The 20,915-nt window shown below is 37.8% G+C and overlaps 1 protein-coding gene across 1 annotated transcript; it reads right to left on the bottom strand.

Moving 5' to 3' along the window:
- Positions 1 to 346: 346 nt before the first annotated feature.
- On the bottom strand, positions 347 to 1,188 carry LOC145497034 (small cysteine-rich protein 4-like). Its single transcript, XM_081476821.1, has 2 exons — positions 1,068 to 1,188; positions 347 to 887 (listed from the first exon to the last, which is right to left on the bottom strand). Exons 1-2 carry the CDS (start codon positions 1,186 to 1,188, stop codon positions 763 to 765), a joined length of 246 nt encoding a protein of 81 aa, XP_081332947.1. The 3' UTR covers positions 347 to 762.
- Between the last annotated feature and the right edge of the window lie 19,727 nt (positions 1,189 to 20,915).

Genomic DNA, 20,915 nt, shown 5'->3' with positions numbered 1-20,915 from the left:
TAAAGTTCTCAGATTACCTACATTTACCCGAATCCCAACCCCTTATAGGGCAGTTCCGCATTTATTCAATACCCGCATTTACTAAACTAATTCCTCGGGTTTTATTTTGCCAATGATAATTTTAAGACTACGTTAAGGCGTTAATTCCATTCGTGAGACGTCATTGCCGCCCTTATTACCTGGAAGAAGAAAAGAAATTTTCGATTACACTACATGATGGAAATGTTTGCTTCCTCGGTGGGGGAAAGGGGCGGGGGGCGGGGGGGGGGGGAGGGGAGTAGGAGAGAAATTCCCATATAAAAAGCTGTTTTGGTAGCTCTTAGGGTGTTCAGCCTCAAAGGGTCCCAGCGGGAGCCTGCGCGGTACCTTTTAGGGTATTGAGCCGAAAAAAATATGACCAGAGATATTGTGTTGTTTAGAGTTGGTACGTATTAGGGGAGAAAAAAAATTCGTAGTCACGCCCACAAAACAGGATCTTGGTACCTCTTAGGGTTTTTTCTTTTTTTCACAATTTCTGTCCTCCACCCCTGTCCTTTTTATATGGGAGTCCCCCGGAGATTTGCTTGCGAGGAGCTTAGTAGTCGAACTAGTCTTCAGCAGTCTTCTTGTAACCCTTGCCCTACTGTAGGCCATCCCCGTAAAATGTCTCGTCGCCCATCGTCCTTCTCTCGTAAAAGTGAGTTGGTCGGTCGGTTTAAAAATCGGAGGAAAGAAGAATGAACATATTAACGTATAAAATAAATGATTTCCAGCTAGGAATCGTTACCATTCATCCCAGCAGCAGCATCCAAGATTAGGAGAACCACAGTAGTAATCAAAGCATTCACGAAAGCCCTGTGGGCACTGCCCCCTGGGGTAGCACTGCTCATCGCCATTATTCATGCATTCTGTAAGCAAACAAACAAACAAACAAGAGAAAATGATCATTCGTTTGTAAACCATCAATGAGTAATGCTTGAAACACGACTTAAGAATTGCAATTCATTTTAATTGACATGGCCACAATCAGTTTTTTAAAAAATTTTAACAACGTATGGTTGTCATCAATGGAACAGAGGAACACTCACCTCGTTCATAGTCGCCCCACTGCCTGGCGTGCAAGTTCATCCTCTTGTTTCCAGAGACAGTACCCTGCACGGTAAGGACCCCCAAAATGATCAACAACAGGCAGGCAACTTTGGTGTCCATAACTATAAGCTTTAGCTTAAAACAAAGCTTATTCGGCGCATCAGCTTCTTTCAACTCAAAATACTGAAGCACGTTCTGATGTCCTACCTTTGCTTGGAACTTGGAACTTGACTCTTGCAACGGTGGATCAAGGCGTGATATCAAATACTCTCTTCAAGTACTGACGAAGACTGTAAGACACGCTCTTATTTATTCCCCATAGGCCGCATAATTGGTATCAGGTCGTTTCGCCCGATGACCCATTCGCCCGAAGACGTTTCGCCCGATTTCTGAGTCGATTCGCGCGGACCAAGAGTCGATTCGCCCGGACTAAGAGTCGATTCGCCCGGACTAATAAAATCCAGACTAATCAAGTATGTTTTGTTGGCTTAACTTAATCAAACATATAGCATTTAACGTTTCCTAATCTTTGGCGCTGCCAGTAAATTGTTAAGTTCAATTTAGCGTTTATTGTAAACAAACGCTGCCCATGGATACATCTATTTTTCACGCCAGACACTTCGACTTATCACGCGTTTCTTGCAAACAAACTCTGTCCATAGATACGTTATTCGTATTCCCTTTTGTTGTTTGTAGTATATTTAACCGTCTTATTTTGGATATGTTTATCAGAACTTTTCACGATCACATTCTACCGTATTGCGTTATCGATTGCGATATGCAAATGTCTACTAAAAATGCAAGAAACCACGCTATGATTTAAGTAACGCCATATTTTATTGGATATGATTTAAAAATCCTATTGACATGATAGTATCCTAACATATATGAACCTATATGAACCCTATTGACAATGAAATATATACAGCGAATAAATATTTTCGTCAAACCTACAGCAAAAAGAAATCTACGTATTCAAGTGAAGCGAACAACTAACAACTGCAAGCACGATTTGTAGGAACAGATATTTCCATTTGAAACGCTAGTCCGAGCTTATACACCAACATCTTATTAAGATATTATCCTAACCTATACACTAACCTACATCAAAAAGAAATCCACGTATTCAAGTGAAGCGAACAACTAACAATTTCAAGCTCGATTTTTAGGGCCTTATACGCCAACATCTTTTTAAGAAAGATTCTAACCTAAGATGACCGAACTGGTCCGTAAAGTTGACTGCAGGCTCTAAGCAACTGCTCTGCTGTTTTATCTTTGCACGCGTATTGGTCCCAGAGTTCAAATATCTTGCCTTGAAGGCGGCGGTAGGTTTGCCTTTGAATTCGCATCAATTTTCCATCAGACACAAGCCTAATCTGCAAGGCGCACAACTTCGCTTCTTTGTGCAAGTGCTGTACTAGGACGTAAAACGGGATGTGTACCTTGCCCCCGGCGCGTCGATTGAGAGCGTTGTGCCATCCTTCAAGGTCGTTATTCGTCCGGACAGCCTGTCCATATACGCTCCAGGCCTTAGGGGGGAAGATCGAGCTTTCAATCCACGTGGACTTTATGCGGCGGACCAGCTTCTTCAAGGCGTCGGTAGTGGCTGTTCCCCGCAGTTGGCTAAACGCAGCAGGAATCTCATTGTCTGGCAGGAACGGCAGAGCTAGCAATTTCCTGATTAGGCGGTGGGTTCCGTCATCTTGTTCATAGGCTGTTGCTAGTCCCAGCTCTTGAACCTAAAAATAAAACAAATTCTTACAGTTAAAAGTCTCACACAATATCCGGGTATTCTTGAGCTTAGTTTCGAGATTTCATAGTCTATTGTCTAAACAATAGAGATGTCGATAACAAAGCTGAAAAAAATCACACTTACCTTGCGCGGGCCACTGATTAACTGGTATTGTTACGAAACTCAAACTGTAAACAACTGACTTTTTTGAAATAAAAAAACGTGCGTTTAACAAAATAAAGCAAAATTATGGCAAAGTAGACCTTAGTCTGTGCGCTGTTAAACTTTACTTTATGTTAACTTGTTCGCTTCGGCGAAACCTAATATTAATAAGTAAACACACAAAGCCCTTTCAAAAAGTTAGGATTGTTTCCGTCATGCCGATCCAGTGTTTACATGAGAATGTGCTGCACGCGCTAAACGCAACAATACTCTTTCATATCCCAACTAAGACGATTCAGCTTATGTATACTACAGACGCCAAAAAGGGAAAACAAATAACGGATGTATCTGTGGAAAGAGTTTGTTTGCAAGAAACGAAGTGTCTATTGGCGGCGTGATAAGTAGATGCATCCATGGGCAGCGTTCGTTTACAATAAACGCGTGACAAATTGAACTCAACGGTTAACTGGCATCGCCAAAGATTAGGAAACGTTAAATGCTTTATGTTTGATGAGTTAAGCCAACAAAACATACGGATTATCCAGGATTTTATTAGTCCGGGCGAATCGACTTTTTTTTCGGGCGAATCGACTCTGAGATCGGGCGAAACGTCTTCGGGCGAAACGGCCATCGGGCGAAACGACCGCAATTCGCATAATTTATGGTTTCTGAGAGGCGGTTGTCTTTTGGAATATGAACAATATACTCGTGAAAAGCATTCCTACATTTTCATATGGTTACATTGACTACAAAATCATGGCGGTGTACTTTTATTTTCTAATTTCCCTCAGCGGGGAATGCTTTTAATTTCAAATCTCCCCCAGGCCTAGTGCATATTTTGAGTTTCGTCTCTAAACAGATTAAATATTATTTCATCCTCGCGTCCCTATTTCAATACTTATTTTATATAATTTTACTTGACAGATAAACTTTGTTCTGTAAGCCCTAATCACGTCCCAAATGTAACAAAGATTCAAACGGGATTGAATAGATTGCAAAAACTTTAGATGAAAGACCGATTCATTTTGATTTACCAGTTGTTCATGGTGGAATTCCAGTTATGTTAGTAAGACAACTTGGCTAACCGATAAGAAGTTTTCTTTTTATTTCCATATGCAGGTCACCCTATTTCTTGCAGCGATATATATCACTCAATTTGTTCCCCCATATAAATATATTCCTCTTGATACAGCTGGAGTGAGTTGTAACACCCATATTTGGATGACTTGGATAAGCTCCCAGCCAAACCCAAGGAATTAAAGTGTTTTTGTTCAGTCTGCGTAAGAGTCCTGAGTACGGAGATTTTATAAAGAAACGCCATTTTAAAACAAATTTGTCTTGAAACGAATTTAAACGTAGAAAAAAACAAGAGTATCCGGAGTAACTGAAAATCGCGAGAACTGTTGTTCAAGGCCGAATTCCTAGATAACATGTTGGATGATGTGGCAATGTTTAGGAACATCAAGAAAATAATAAGTAATAAATAATACCTCTTTGTTATTGTTTTGACTTTTATATCTTTGTTTTAGAAGGTTTGTTGCGCCACAAACGTATTGACAATTTTTTTTACTAGCAATTATGAGACACTTATCAATATCTGTATTGTTAACAACCTTCTTAATAACTCTTAAAAACTCGTTGAAAAGAATGTGAAATACCATTATTCTTTTTTACTGGAGACTACTTTCATCTTATTGGTTTCGAGCGGTTTTATTGGGCTGAAAAGTACCGCTCGATTCCGTGTTCATTTTGTTTTTAATTTGCGGCGGCCTTTTTTGGTTGATATGTTTTTTTGTTATTAGGATTTTACCGAAAGCACGCAATATGTCTTTGGTTTTTTCAGGCAAGTTGAATAAACATTTGAGAGAAAAGTGAGACGGGCTAAACAGTGAAACTGGTTTCTGTGTTTCGTTTCAAAAATATTCTATCCTAAACCAGTTATCCATAAACACTACTCTCAGTTTAACTATGATTTCTATGATATAGACACGGGCAATTCTTTGTCGACACATTTTTAGAAATTAAATATTTATTAACCGCGTGGCCATGGGCCGAGCGCGGTTCATGGTTTACCCGTGGTTTATTTTATTTTATTAACCGCGCGGCCATGGGCCGAGCGCGGTTCATGGTTTACCCGTGGTTTATTTTTATTTTTTAACCGCGCGGCCATGGGCCGAGCGCGGTTCTAGGTTTACCCGTGGTTTATTATTATTAACCGCGCGGCCATGGGCCGAGCGCGGTTCTAGGTTTACCCGGAGTTTATTATTAACCGCGCGGCCATGGGCCGAGCGCGGTTCTAGGTTTACCCGTGGTTTATTATTTTTTTTTTTGTCGGTGACCAGACGCAGACCTGCGCTCGGCCAAATTCCGAGTCACGCAACGTGTGATGTTTTTTCCGCCAGAAGCTGTTAAAACATTAATACACGGATAATTTTACGGATATTGTTTCCTTTGTTGTGGGTAAAATATATTTTCTTTTGGTTTTATCGAAGCGTTGGATTCAAAGGGATTAATAAATACGCTAAAAAAAGGTATTACGTCAGCCATGGAATGCGTTAACGTTGCAGCTTTCACTTTCGCTACGTGACTAATAAGATCGTGTTTACTTTGCAAGTTTATTTCGCCAGAAGCGACTGTCATTAATTTATTTGCAAGTTTGCGAGTATTTCTTGTGGTTTTAGGCAAATGAAGTAAATTCTTTGGCTCTTTCATCGCAGCGAGTTCAAAGATCGGAAGGAAAATGAAATATTTGCAAGCCAAGCAAAGAACATGTCAGGACATGCAATGATTACGTCATTGGTAGGGAAATAACCACCGTACTAAAGATAGCCGTCGATAACGCAATTCTTGAATTATGTGACTCGTGTGACTTCTTTGCTAGCCCTTTACTCAAGGAAAATATTAAATTTAAACTTGACTTTTAAGAAAGAAAGCTGTTGTTAATAGTGTTCGTATCTTCATGCCCATACATATCCCAAAGAAAATTCCAGATTAAGACTATTACGTCATCGGAGATTTCGCAACGGCTACGACTGATGGTGCAATAGTACAGTCTGTGTTGATCAAGTGATGTGATGTCTACAGTAATCAATGAATCATCAAGGATTACTTTCGAATGTACACTGCGTTGCAACTGTAGTGCTAAGAAAATAGTTAAATTTTAAAAGCGCGGTTTTAAGATCTAACAGATCTTCTTGTTTTTTTTTTTGTCGGTGACCAGACCCAAGTTCCCTCTCGGCCAAATTTTGAGTCACGCACGGTGTGATGTTTTTCCGCCAGAAGCTGTAAAAACGTAAATACACGGACAAGTTTAGGGATATTATTTTCTTTTTTGTATATTTTCTTTTCGTTTTATCGAAGCGTTGGATTCAAAGGGAATAATAAATACGCTAAAAAGGTATTACGTCAGCCATGGAATGCGTTGACGTTGCAGCTTTCACTTTCGCTACATGACAAATAAGATCGTGTTTACTTTGCAAGTTTATTTCGGCAGAAGCGACGTTCATTAATTTATTTGCAATTTTGCAAGCATTTCTTGCGGTTTTAGGCAAATGAAGTAAATTCTTTGGCTGTTTCATCGCAGCCAGTTCGGTAATCGGAAAATTAAATATTTACAAGCCAAGCAAAGACCATGTCACAACATGCAAGGATTGCGTCATTGGTAGGGAAATAACCACCGTACTAAAGAAGCCGTGGATAACGCAATTCCTGAATTATGTGACTCGTTAGACTTCTTTGTTAGCACTTTCCTTAGGGGAAAAAACAATTAAATTTAATCTTGACTTTTAAGAAAGAAAGCTGTTGTTAATAGCGTTCGTATCTTCATTCCCATACATATGCCGAAAAAAGTTCCAGATTAAGACTATTACGTCATCGGAGATTTCACAACGGTTACGACTGATGTTGCAATAATAGAGTTTGTGTTGATCAAGTGATGTGGTGTCTAGAGAAACCAATGAATCATCAAGGATTGCTTTAGAATGTGTACTCCGTTGCGACTGTAGTGCTAAGAAAACAGTTAAATTTTAAAAGAGCGGTTATAAGATCTAACAGATCTTCTTGTTTTTTAACCGCGCGGCCATGGGCCGAGCGCGGTTCTAGGTTTACCCGTGGTTTATTTATTTATTTTTTTGTCGGTGACCAGACGCAGACCTCCGCTCGGCCAAACTTTGAGTCACGCAACGTGTGACGTTTTTCCGCCAGAAGCTGTTAAAACATAAACACACGGACAATTTTACGGATATTGTTTTCTTTTTTGTGGGTAAAATATATTTTCTTTTCGCTTTATCAAAGCGTTGGATTTAAAGGGAATAATAAATACGCTGAAAAAAGGTATTACGTCAGCCATGGAATGCGCTGACGTTGCAGCTTTCACTTTCGCTACGTGACAAATAAGATCGTGTTTACTTTGCAAGTTTATTTCGGCAGAAGCGACGGTCATTAATTTATTTGTAATTTTGCGAGCATTTCTTGCGGTTTTAGGCAAATGAAGTAAATCCTTTGACTGTTTCATCGCAGCGAGTTCATAGATCGGAAAGAAAATTAAATATTTGCAAGCCAAGCAAAGAACGTGTCAGAACGTGCAAAGATTACGTCATTGACAGGGAAATAACCACCGTACTAAAGATAGCCGTCGATAACGCAATTCTTGAATTATGTGACTCGTGTGACTTCTTTGCTAACCCTTAACTCAAGGGAAAAAAACAATTAAATTTAATCGTGACTTTAAAGAAGGAAAGCGGTTTGTAATAGTGTTCGTATCTTCATGCCCATACATATCCCGAAGAAAGTTCCAGATTAAGACTATTACGTCATCGGAGATGTCACAACGGCTACGACTGATGGTGCAATAATAGAGTTTATGTTGATCAAGTGCTGTGATGTCTACAGTAATCAATGAATCATCAAAGATTGCTTTGGAATATGCACTGCGTTGCGACTGTAGTACTAAGAAAACAGTTAAATTTTAAAAGCGCGGTTATAAGATCTAACAGATCTTCTTGTTTTTTGTCGGTGACCAGACGCAGACCCCCGCTCGGCCAAACTTTGAGTCACGCAACGTGTGATGTTTTTCCGCCAGAAGCTGTTAAAACATAAATACACGGACAATTTTACGAATATTGTTTTCGTTTTTGTGGATGAAATATATTTTCTTTTCGTTTTATCAAGGCGTTGGATTCAAAGGGAATAATAAATACGCTGAAAAAAGGTATTACGTCAGCCATGGAATGCGCTGACGTTGCAGCTTTCACTTTCGCTACATGACAAATAAGATCATGTTTACTTTGCAAGTTTATTTCGGCAGAAGCGACGGTCATTAATTTATTTGTAATTTTGCGAGTATTTCTTGCGGTTTTACGCAAATGAAGTAAATTCTTTGACTGTTTCATCGCAGACAGTTCATAGATCGGAAGGAAAATTAAATATTTGCAAGCCAAGCAAAGAACGTGTCAGAACGTGCAAAGATTACGTCATTGATAGGGAAATAACCACCGTACCAAAAATAGCCGTAGATAACACAATTCTTGAATTATGTGACTCGTGTGACTTCTTTGCTAACCCTTAACTCAAGGGAAAAAAACAATTAAATTTAATTGTGACTTTAAAGAAAGAAAGCGGTTTGTAATAGTGTTCGTATCTTCATGCCCATACATATCCCGAAGAAAGTTCCAGATTAAGACTATTACGTCATCGGAGATGTCACAACGGCTACGACTGATGGTGCGATGATAGAGTTTGTGTTGATCAAGTGCTGTGATGTCTACAGTAATCAATGAATCATCAAAGATTGCTTTGGAATATGCACTGCGTTGCGACTGTAGTACTAAGAAAACAGTTAAATTTTAAAAGCGCGGTTATAAGATCTAACAGATCTTCTAGTTTTTTTTTTGTCGGTGACCAGACGCAGACCTCCGCTCGGCCAAATTCCGAGTCACGCAACGTGTGATGTTTTTTCCGCCAGAAGCTGTTAAAACATTAATACACGGATAATTTTACGGATATTGTTTCTTTTGTTGTGGGTAAAATATATTTTCTTTTGGTTTTATCGAAGCGTTGGATTCAAAGGGAATAATGAATACGCTAAAAAAAGGTATTACGTCAGCCATGGAATGCGTTGACGTTGCAGCTTTCACTTTCGCTACGTGACTAATAAGATCGTGTTTACTTTGCAAGTTTATTTCGCCAGAAGCGACTGTCATCAATTTATTTGCAAGTTTGCGAGTATTTCTTGTGGTTTTAGGCAAATGAAGTAAATTCTTTGGCTCTTTCATCGCAGCGAGTTCATAGATCGGAAGGAAAATGAAATATTTGCAAGCCAAGCAAAGAACATGTCAGGACATGCAATGATTACGTCATTGGTAGGGAAATAACCACCGTACTAAAGATAGCCGTCGATAACGCAATTCTTGAATTATGTGACTCGTGTGACTTCTTTGCTAGCCCTTTACTCAAGGAAAATATTAAATTTAAACTTGACTTTTAAGAAAGGAAGCTGTTGGTAATAGTGTTCGTATCTTCATGCCCATACATATCCCAAAGAAAGTTCCAGATTAAGACTATTACGTCATCGGAGATTTCATAACGGCTACGACTGATGGTGCAATAGTACAGTCTGTGTTGATCAAGTGATGTGATGTCTACAGTAATCAATGAATCATCAAGGATTACTTTCGAATGTACACTGCGTTGCAACTGTAGTGCTAAGAAAATAGTTAAATTTTAAAAGCGCGGTTTTAAGATCTAACAGATCTTCTTGTTTTTTTTTGTCGGTGACCAGACGCAGACCTCCGCTCGTCCAAATTTTGAGTCACGCAACGTGTGATGTTTTTGCGCCAGAAGCTGTTAAAACATAAATACACGGACAATTTTACGGATATTGTTTTCTTTTTTGTGAATAAAATATATTTTCTTTTCGTTTTATCAAAGCGTTGGATTTAAAGGGAATAATAAATACGCTAAAAAAAAGGTATTACGTCAGCCATGGAATGTGTTGACGTTGCAGCTTTCACTTTCGCTACATGACAAATAAGATCATGTTTACTTTGCAAGTTTATTTCGCCAGAAGCGACGTTCATTAATTTATTGGTAATTTTGCGAGTATTTCTTGTGGTTTTAGGCAAATGAAGTAAATCCTTTGACTGTTTCATCGCAGCCAGTTCATAGATCGGAAGGAAAATGAAATATTTGCAAGCCAAGCAAAGAACTTGTCAGAACGTGCAAGGATTACGTCATTGGTAGGGAAATAACCACCGTACTAAAGATAGCTGTGGATAACGCAATTCTTGAATTATGTGACTGGGGTGACTTCTTTGCTAGCCCTTTACTCAAGGGAAAAACAATTTAATTTAATCGTGACTTTTAAGAAAGAAAGCTGTTGTTAATAGAGTTCGTGTCTTCGTGCCCATACGTATCCGGAAGAAAGTTCCAGATTAAGACTATTACGTCATCGGAGATTTCACACCGGTTACGACTGATGGTGCAATAATGCAGTTTGTGTTGATCAAGTTATGTGGTGTCTATAGTAATCAATGAATCATAAAGGATTGCTTTGGAATGTACACTGCGTTGCGACTGTAGTGCTAAGAAAACAGTTAAATTTTAAAAGCGCGGTTACAAGATCTAACAGATCTTCTTGTTATTTTTTTTCTTGTCGGTGACCAGACGCAGACCTCCGCTCGGCCAAACTTTGAGTCACGCAACGTGTGATGTTTTCCGCCAGAAGCTGTTAAAACATAAATACACGGACAATTTTACGGATATTGTTTTCTTTTTTGTGGGTAAAATATATTTTCTTTTCGTTTTATCAAAGCGTTGGATTTAAAGGGAATAATAAATACGCTGAAAAAAGGTATTACTTCAGCTATGGAATGCGCTGACGTTGCAGCTTTCACTTTCGCTACGTGACAAATACGATCGTGTTTACTTTGGAAGTTTATTTCGGCTGAAGCGACGGTCATTAATTACTCCGGCCCAGGCCCTCAGGGCCAGGGCAGGAGTTGAAAATTCGGCTTGATCTGTAGTGGTCGCCAGAATTCTGCATTCTTGCGCAATAGTGTGACGTAATCCCAGGGCGCTTTGCTGGCGAGCTTTTCCACGGACCTATCACGTGCTCAACGTGACAGGCCACGCTCGTGGAAAAACTTGCGGAAAAGTACTGGCGGAAAAGATCGGTGGAATACTGTTTACTGGCGAGCGAACACTTTTGTAGAGGTAAGCTCAAGTGTTGTGTTTTCTTTGTTATGATTTTGAGTTGTGCTGTAGCTTTTCTCAAACACTGCAACATTCTAGCCCTCATATCGGCCGAATACAAATAAAAGTTGAATGCCAGTGAGATACCTTGAATGCCAAACTTATGAAAGTACACTGAATGCCTGCGCAAAAATCGATTGCACTAAAATGTACCACTCAGAACCTGAATGCCAGAATTCCTATGTAAACAAGTTAGAAGTGAATAATGACCGTAATTATTCTTGCTCAGAACTTGGCAAAGACAAGTCTATTTCAATAAAGGACTGTAGATCTCGATATGCTGAGTTTATTTATTATCATCGTGTTAAGGCTAGCTGCCATATAGTTCGATGTGATCGTGAACCAAGCAGAATTTCAGTGAAACGGCTTACTCGTGTTCTACAAAAAAGCAGGAAAATAAGGAGGTTAATTAAAAAACACATTATCAGGAATGTACCACGGTCATCTCGAATTCATCTTTATACTACATTTAGAAGTGCTCGTTCAACTGTTGATTACAGTTATAACACCGTTCAATGCAGTTCTTCTCATAAGGTTAAACTAAGAAAAAAGCGAGTTTTCTCCGTGGGAATGAAATGTCATCTTGCTGTAGCATCACGCAGAGGAAATCGTAAGACTGCTAACCTGAAGTTTAAGCTGAAAGGAAACGGTAGATTTCCAAATGCATCAAGTAAAGATATTTCAACAGAATCACGGGTTTATAAGAATTTGAATCACAGAGTCAACTATTGCCAATCAAGCCTTTGTACGGATATAGAAAAAAATCTAGGGCCAGTTTCAGTTGTTCCTTCTCAAACACTCCATGCACCATATTGTCAAGGTAATGTTGCAGTGTTTGGTCAACAAGAATTCAATTACTTCTGCAGAAGACTTGGTTGAAATTATGAACATTGGTAATGAACTGTATTCTAGTCTATCAAGAATATCCAGAAACTCTTTTTTGATGTTAACAGAGTTACCAACAATGATTACAGTGTTCGACACTAATTACAAGCTGCAGTATAGTGAAAGTTATACTTGCAGGCTACATGCAAACAGCAATTATTCAATTGAAGACTTTCCTTACTCCATGCCCCTGGATAGGGCTTTGCACACTTTACTAGCAGAAACCTATAACTCATTCCTGTTGACAATAGAGAATACTATTGTAGCAATTTATCATACTTTAGATGGTACATTTAAAGTATTTGATTCCCATGCTAGAGATTCATTTGGTATGGCCCATCCTCAAGGAACATGTGTATTGTTGCATGCCCAGGGAATGAATAAATTAGTGGAATACTTTCAGACTTCATATACTGTTGATGCCATATTTGAGCTTAAAGGTTTACACATTTCTGTATCAGAAAATGAAGTTGTTCATAATGATAATGAGCCATTCTCATCCAATGATCAAAATTTGTTTCAATAATGATTTCATTTACCACCCTCCTTCCAATAAGCACCCCCATTGTAGAAGCGCTTCCCCTCGACTATCGTCTTGTTATTCCAATAAGTACCCCCTTCCAAGATGATTTATTACCATACACTGACTGTCACCAGATTATGATATATAACAAGAACCATTTCAGTTCATTCCTCAATCCCAACATTTTATTAATTTTCAGGTCATTCAGCATCTCTTTAATTGGCAAACTCCCAAAATAAAGCCCACAGAGCAAGATGTCATCAACCTTACGACTGGATCTGGACAGAAAAGTAATTGAACATGCTACACCAGCTAAAGAAACACAAGGTGATTCCCAAGAATAAGAGTCACCATCAAAGAAAGTAAAAACACAGTAAAAGACTTGGAGTGACAAGACACTTAGTGGCCTCATAAACTCTTTATTGTTGTCTTAAGTGATACAACCTTCACAAAAATGACAAAATCACTTTGAAAAATTGTTGCAAAAACAAAGTACTACCGTGTTCTAGTTAATGTTTTACCATGTTTTAGTTCTTGCTGTGTCAGAAATTTAAAACTCTGATGGTGGAACCTTCACCAAAGCACTACCATGTTCTAGTTAATGTTTTGCCATGTTTTAGTTCTTGCTGTGTCAGAAATTTAAAACTCTGATGGTGGAACCTTCACACAGTCACAAGATCACTTTGAAAAGTACCACCATGTTGTAGTTAATGTTTAGCATGCTTTAGATAATGTTGGACCACACATTATGACATTTACAATACTGGTCTTAATAATTGTTGTTCCAAATACACAGTCACAAAATCATTTTCAAACATTGCCAAAACACAGTACTACCATGTACTAGTTAGTGTTTTAATATTAATATTTTGGTAAATGCTTGACTACGTTTTATCATGTTTTAGTTAATGTTGTACAAGAGATTTAAAGTGGAAAATAAGCCCATTTTATTTCCACCATACAAGAACAATATTAGCCTTCCTAATATTATTCTTATTATACCGTTCTTAGTTTTCGTAGAATCTGTTTCGTTGTTGTTCCCGGACAATTTTACATAGTTTCCTGCCTTCTACTTATCACCATGTTAACTTATTTTCTGTAAGGAAAATAAAACTGTTAGTTAATAATAAGAAGACATTTGTATTTTATTAGGGGAATGCAGGGAAAGAAACACTAACAATTATGCAGCTTTTGTAATTACCTTCACAACCTAAACCTAAAACAGAGTGGTTCATGGTTCGGCGCATGTGCACCCTCATTAGATTTATGGATTGAAAAACCCCTAGTCAGATGTACTTCAGTAATCACATATTATAATTAGTCCAAACCAAACATTTCCTTTACCATATTGAAAACTCAAAATGCAATTATACGTGTATCATAAAGCCAGCACTTTGCTCAGCTATCTGTACCACACCAGTTCATCACAGGTAAACCCCCGCCCCACCCACCCATTTATAATCCAGAACAGGAAGAGCCAAATATAAGAGCCCAACAAGAAAAAAAAAGTTATCTTCCAATTCCAACCCAAATCCTAAAATAGCCCAACTGAATGCCCAACAGCCCATTGTTTATTCTAAAGCATACATACATATCATTTTGGCATAAATCAACCCCCCAACATCGATCTCAAACGCGAAACCTACATACCCCTAAAATGGCCGGAGTGTACGCCCAACAGGCGTCTTGTTTATTTGTAATTTTGTGAGTATTTCTTGTGGTTTTAGGCAAATGAAGTAAATCCTTTGACTGTTTCATCGCAGCCAGTTCATAGATCGGAAGGAAAATTAAATATTTGCAAGCCAAGCAAAGAACATGTCAGAACGTGCAAAGATTACGTCATTGGTAGGGAAATAACCACCGTACTAAAGATAGACGTAGATAACGCAATTCTTGAATTATGTGACTCGTGTGACTTCTTTGGTAAACCTTAACTCAAGGGAAAAAAACAATTAATTTAATCGTGACTTTAAAGAAAGAAAGCGGTTTGTAATAGTGTTCGTATCTTCATGCCCATACATATCCCGAAGAAAGTTCCAGATTAAGACTATTACGTCATCGGAGATGTCACAACGGTACAACTGATGGTGCGATAATAGAGTTTGTGTTGATCAAGTGCTGTGATGTCTACCGTAATCAATGAATCATCAAAGATTGCTTTGGAATATGCACTGCGTTGCGACTGTAGTACTAAGAAAAAAGTTAAATTTTAAAAGCGCGGTTATAAGATCTAACAGATCTTCTTGTTATTTTTTTTTTGTCGGTGACCAGACGCAGACCTCCGCTCGGCCAAATTTTGAATGACGCAACCTTTACTCGCCAAAAGCTGTTCAAACATTAAAACAAGGACAATGTTACGGATATTATTTTTTTTACTTAGGGTAAAATATATTTTCTTTTGGTTTTATCGAAGCGTTGGATTCGATGGGAAATAATAAATACGCTAAAGAAAAGGTATTATGTCAGCCAAGGAATGCGCTGACGTTGCAGCTTTCACTTTCGCTACGTGACAAATAAAATCGTGTTTACTTTGCAAGTTTATTTCGGCAGAAGCGACTGTCATCAATTTATTCGCAATTTTTCGAGTATTTCTTGTGGTTTTAGGCCAATGAAGTAAATTCTTTGGCTGTGTCATCTCAGCGAGTTCGGTGATCAGAAGGAAAATTAAACATTTGCAAGCCAAGCAAAGAACTTGTAAGGATTACGTCATTTGGTAGGGAAATAACCACCGTACTAAAAATAGCCGTGAATAACGGAAGTCTTAAATTATGTGACTCGTGTGACTACTTTTCTAGCCCTTTACTCGTGGGAAACAGCAAAGAAATTTAATCATGACTTTTAAGAAAGAAAGTAATTGTTAATAGTGTTGTTCTCGAATCGTTCATATCGTGCATGCCCATACATATCCCGAAGAAAGTTCCAGATTCAGACCATTACGTCATCAGAGATTTCACAACGGCTGCGACTGATGGTGCAATAATAGAATTTGTGTTGATCAAGTGATGTGATGTCTACAGTAACAAAAGAATCATCAAGGACTGCTTTGAAATATGCACTGCGTTGCGACTGTAGTGGTAAGCAAACAGTTAAATTTTAAAAGCGCGGTTATAAGATCTAACAGATCTTCTTGTTTTTTTTAGTTTTGTCGGTGACCAGACCCAAACTTTCACTCGGCCAAATCTTGAGTCACGCAACCTGTGATGTTTACTCGCCAAAAGCTGTTGAAACATTAATACAAGGACAATGTTACGGATATTGTTTTCTTTATTTGTGTGTAAACTATATTTCCTTTTGGTTTTATCGAAGCGTTGGATTCAAAAGGAATAATAAATACGCTTAAAAAAGGTATTACAGCAGCCATGGAATGCGCTGACGTTGCAGCTTTCACTTTCGCTACGTGACAAATAAGATCGTGTTTACTTTGCAAGTTTATTTCGGCAGAAGCGACGGTCATTAATTTATTTGCAATTTTGCGAGTGCATTTAGGCATATGAAGTTACGTTTTTGACTGTTTCATCACAGCGAGTTCGGTGATCATAAGGAAAATTAAATATTTGCAAGCCAGGCAAAGAAAGTGTCAGGACGTGCAAGGATTACGTCATTGGTTGGGAAATAACCACCGTACTTAAGATAGCCGTGGATAACGCAATTCTTGAATTATGTGACTCGCGTGACTTCTTTGCTAGCCCTTTACTCAAGGGAAAAAACAATTAAATTTAATCATGACTTTAAAGAAAGAAAGCAATTGTTAATAGTGTTGTTATCGTATCATTGTTCATATCGTTTATATCGTTCATGCCTATACATATCCCGAAGAAAGTTCCAGATTAAGACAATTACGTCATCGGAGATTTCACAACGGCTAAGACTGATGGTGCAATAGTAGAGTTTGTGTTGACCAAGTGATGTGATGTCTACAGTAACAACAGAATCATCAGGGGCTGCTTTGGAATGTGCACTGCGTTGCGACTGTAGTGCTAAGCAAAGAGTTAAAGTTTAAAAGCGCGGTTATAAGATCTAACAGATCTTCTTGTTTGATCATGAGCTTAGTTGCTGAAGACCTTTCTTTAGTCATAGTCATAGCATAGCCACAGCAATTTTTCTTCGGACAATTCTGTTCAAGGGGGAAAGGTGCAAGCACCAACCCGTGAGACAAGGTCAGACCACATCACCGGGAACTACGTGCCCTACTTTTCCTAGACGACTTGAACGTCTAACCATTTGCAGATGTGATTACAAAAGGCAGCACATTCTCCTCAATTATTTTAAGACCCTGGATGTTGGTCCGGTCTGGGACTCGAACCTTCGACCTCCCACACAGCAGACTGGCGCTCTATCGACTGAGCTAACCAGGCGGCGGTTTAGTGTAGCTAGATGTAAAAAAGCACAGAGAGAGAAACAAGAGAATGGAATTGTCAGACGTAAAGTAAGTCCAGTATCCCCTGTTGCCAGAAGCAAACAAACTTTCCTCCTCTATATAAGGAAGGCTATCAACTTGGAGGAAATTATAACTGACACTGGTTAAAATACGAAGACTATCCCAGCAATATCTTGTAGATTTTAATCTCGGAGAAAAATAGAGATGTCGAAACAGATTAGGCTTAAAAAAAGAAACGGAAGGTAGCATCTAATAAAATTAATATTTTGCTGAATTATCAGACTTAACGAATCTCCACCACTTGTTGCTCTCCGCTGCAACGTGGCGGAGTAAAACAAGAAAAACGTTCTGAGAAGGATAAGATATCTTTAGATAAACTCTCTTGCAGATCAGCAACTAAATTCTTTGTTAAGAGTAAATCCGTTACGCCTACAGCCGAAAGAAGGATGAAAGAAGCAAGTCTAAAAGAACATACAATACAACTCATTTATAGCCTTCCGTTTAATGTTACCACTAGACTCGCCATTTTCCAATACAAAATAATTCATCACATTCTACCCACAAATTCGACACTTTTTAGAGATTCAATCAAGGAACATGATAAATGCCACCTCTGTGGAGAAAGACAAACGTTAACCCATCTTTTTGCTACCTGTTCCGAAGCTCGGCTTTTTTGGTCTCTCTTTACTAATTGGTGGGGCTCCAAAAACAGAGGTAGGATCACTCTCGATAAAAATGAAATAATATATGGCGTGACAGACAACTTCGCTCGTCATCTTGGCTTAAACCTCTGTTTGATTATAGCCAAATATTATTTATATACTGCCCCAAGAAAGGAAGAAGAGTTTTATTTCGATGCCTTCTTAGCGATTTTGACAAACAAAATTAAGATTGAGAGACATAAATCTAAGTCACAAATCAATATGTGAAAAAGCCTCCTATTGTAGCTAACCACCTACATGAAAGTAATGTAAGATATTAACAAATTGTAAATAATGTTAGTATTGTAAGGTTTGTTGGTATTGTTAAACTGTAAGTTACGTTAACATTGTAAGTAGAGTAGGCATTTTTTCGTATCTAATGTAATGTTATTGCAATAAGAAAAAAAAAAAAAAGAAACAACATTCCACGGAAACTTAACTGCCTTGGCAGGTTGATCCCTTGCCGCTATAGTTAATTTCGCGTTCGTTCCGCGCAGTAAAACAAAAAATTAAATTATCAGGAACAAAAGCCATTTCCAAAGTCCTTTGACTTCGAATTACACAAAAGAAGTTTAAAAATATTATTTGATCCCCTTTTAAATATTTTTATGACTTATCTTGCATATTTTATTGGATTCAACCGTTCGTGACATTTTAAAGTATTTTCACTGTTACAAACATATTTATGCTAATTTTAAATATTTTTAGCTTTTATTGCAAAATCGATCTCAAAGAAATTACACGTCGGTATTAAAATGACTGTTCTTTTTAAACCCGTTGACGAATCTTACCGGTAAATGAAACCGAAGTCCTTATTTAGTTTGTCAAGTTTGTGATGGTTGCTTCTTTGACAAAATGTTTAGCTCATTTTAAACTGATTTAAGAAAATGAATTCCTTCAAAGTTATTGAATGTTACGGGCGTTCCTATGGAAATAAAGCGTCAGGAAATCTCTGAATGTTGATAAAGTTGAAAATACTCTTCGTAATTTCTTTGACTACAGCGTCTTTTTTATTGATAATTGAGAAAGATAGTTTTGTCAGTGCTATGTGTAAATGCTCAAGATAAATTTAAAGTGATAACTTATTAATGACTGCTGTTTTAAAACACACCTTACCGGCATGGTAACATGTGGTACCTTTTGGAAACAATTATACTGTTACTAACGACGTAAACAAAACATTTCACTTTTAATATTACTAACCCTGTACTTTGGTCATAACAGGTTTTGAATTGTTAATCATATTCTCAATAACTGTTTTGAAAGGAGTAATTTTCGAAACGTTTCCGACGCTTACTTGCACTGAATAATTTGAGCGCTTACCTTAATCTTGACGAGTTACGAGCACATGTTACTGCTCTATTAAAAATATAATATCTACAGTTCCCTTGACATACAGGATAAACTTGACGTATGTAATAATTCTTGTTTTGAGACAGTACATTTCAGTCATTTTTCAGTCTGAATGCACCAAGATTGTGTGTATTTGTGTTCACACTGCAAGAGAATCATTCCAGAGTAACTGGAGAAGTAAAGAGCTGTTGTGAAATAGAGGATTAAAACATTTCTTTCTAATTTCCTTTGCCGAAAGATGAAGCGTCGCAGTATTAAGGGGATTTCAAGAAAATGATTGATTACTTCTTATTTGATATCACTAAAATTTATTTTCTCCTGACACGTTTTTTCCTTGACTTTAATTTTATTGAACACACGCAATGCTCATTAGAAAGCGTGGTCTACATTTGTGCGGGGCAGATGTGCGCAAAATATGTTTTTGTTGGGTGGCATAGTGAAATTCTAAAAGTAAAACTACATATACTGATACGCAAAAGTTGTTCACAGTTTTTATTATATTCTAGGTAGCGGTGACATTAGTCATTATAGAAGTTTCTATGTCGGTGTTTCGATAAATGAACCTTATTGTGTAATGAAATTTGGCGATAACAAAGCTTAGAACAACCAGATAATGATAAGTCAATAACATCTATGGAATATGAGTGGGATTGCTCACCTGAAAAATCGCGAGACTCTCGTTTCAATTTTTGGGGCCTTTCAGTGACATTGTGAAAATTCTCAAACAAAACCAACGATATTTAAAACACATTTGAATCACCTGTTTTCAGGTGCAAACTATCAAACGCATAGCTTAGTTGATTCGGTGGAGACTCGGCTGGTGAGAAAGAGTTGTCTTTTCGCCGCTAAATAACTTCATCTGTACATGTCACAGAACAAAAGACACTTTGAAACTGGTGAAGATGTTAAAGCCATTGGTGATATTTGGAGCAGCAGTGAGAGGATTGGCCTAGTGAGCGAGGGCGAATTGGATTAAATAATCCAATTTATGCTACGTTATTCAAAACATTGCTCTTTGAATACGCGATAGCGAACTTTACGGGTAAATAAAATTGATGCCCCTTATTCAATTTTCCAGGTTTATGATATTTGCTTCTCCGACAACATTTGTAACTCATTTCAAACAGAAAACTCCCTCAAAGTAATTAAAAATAACGGGAGCTGTGATGAGAAATAAAGAAGGCTGAAAAGCTTGTTGAAAATACCTACTCGTAATTGTTTTGGTAGATGTCTTTTTTACTGCTAATTGAGATCGGCAGTTTAGTCAGTGCTACATGAAAATTAGCCACGACAAATTTTAAGTTATCTTGCAAGACCATGTTTTAAAAACACAGTTTTACCGGCCACCTAGGAAGTTGTGGCCGATTTTAAAGTTAGATATGTTATCTTGTGTGAAACAATTGTATCAATTCTGACGTCGTGAAGGAAAACATTTAACTGTGTACTTTGGTCATTCAGGTTTTGAGTTGTTAATCACTTTGTTAATTGTTTTGAAAGACGTCGGTTTTAAAAGGTTCCGATATTATTACTAGTTCTCATTATGTTGGTGGAAAAGCTATTTTTATCTTTAGTAGTTTAAATGAACACATGGTCGCGGTTTTGCTTTATTGAAAATATCTACAGTTCCCTTGACATGAATGGTAAACTAGGCGGACTTAATGTTAACAATGGTTAAATGATTTATTTGTTCTTTTTATGTTATTCAACAATAAAACTTGTTCAGTTTTTCCCCAGCAATTTACAGCTTTTGATCTCCATCCAATATATTTGAAAAACCCGTTTGGACAGCTGGCATCAGACCTCCATACAGTGAGCACCACTTGCGTTTGGATGATTGCGATCACTACCAGTTCAGCGCTCTTT

Source organism: Orbicella franksi, chromosome 9, assembly GCF_964199315.1.
Source record: "Orbicella franksi chromosome 9, jaOrbFran1.1, whole genome shotgun sequence".
NCBI lineage: Eukaryota > Metazoa > Cnidaria > Anthozoa > Scleractinia > Merulinidae > Orbicella > Orbicella franksi.
This window is presented reverse-complemented; position numbering and strand designations above follow the sequence as displayed.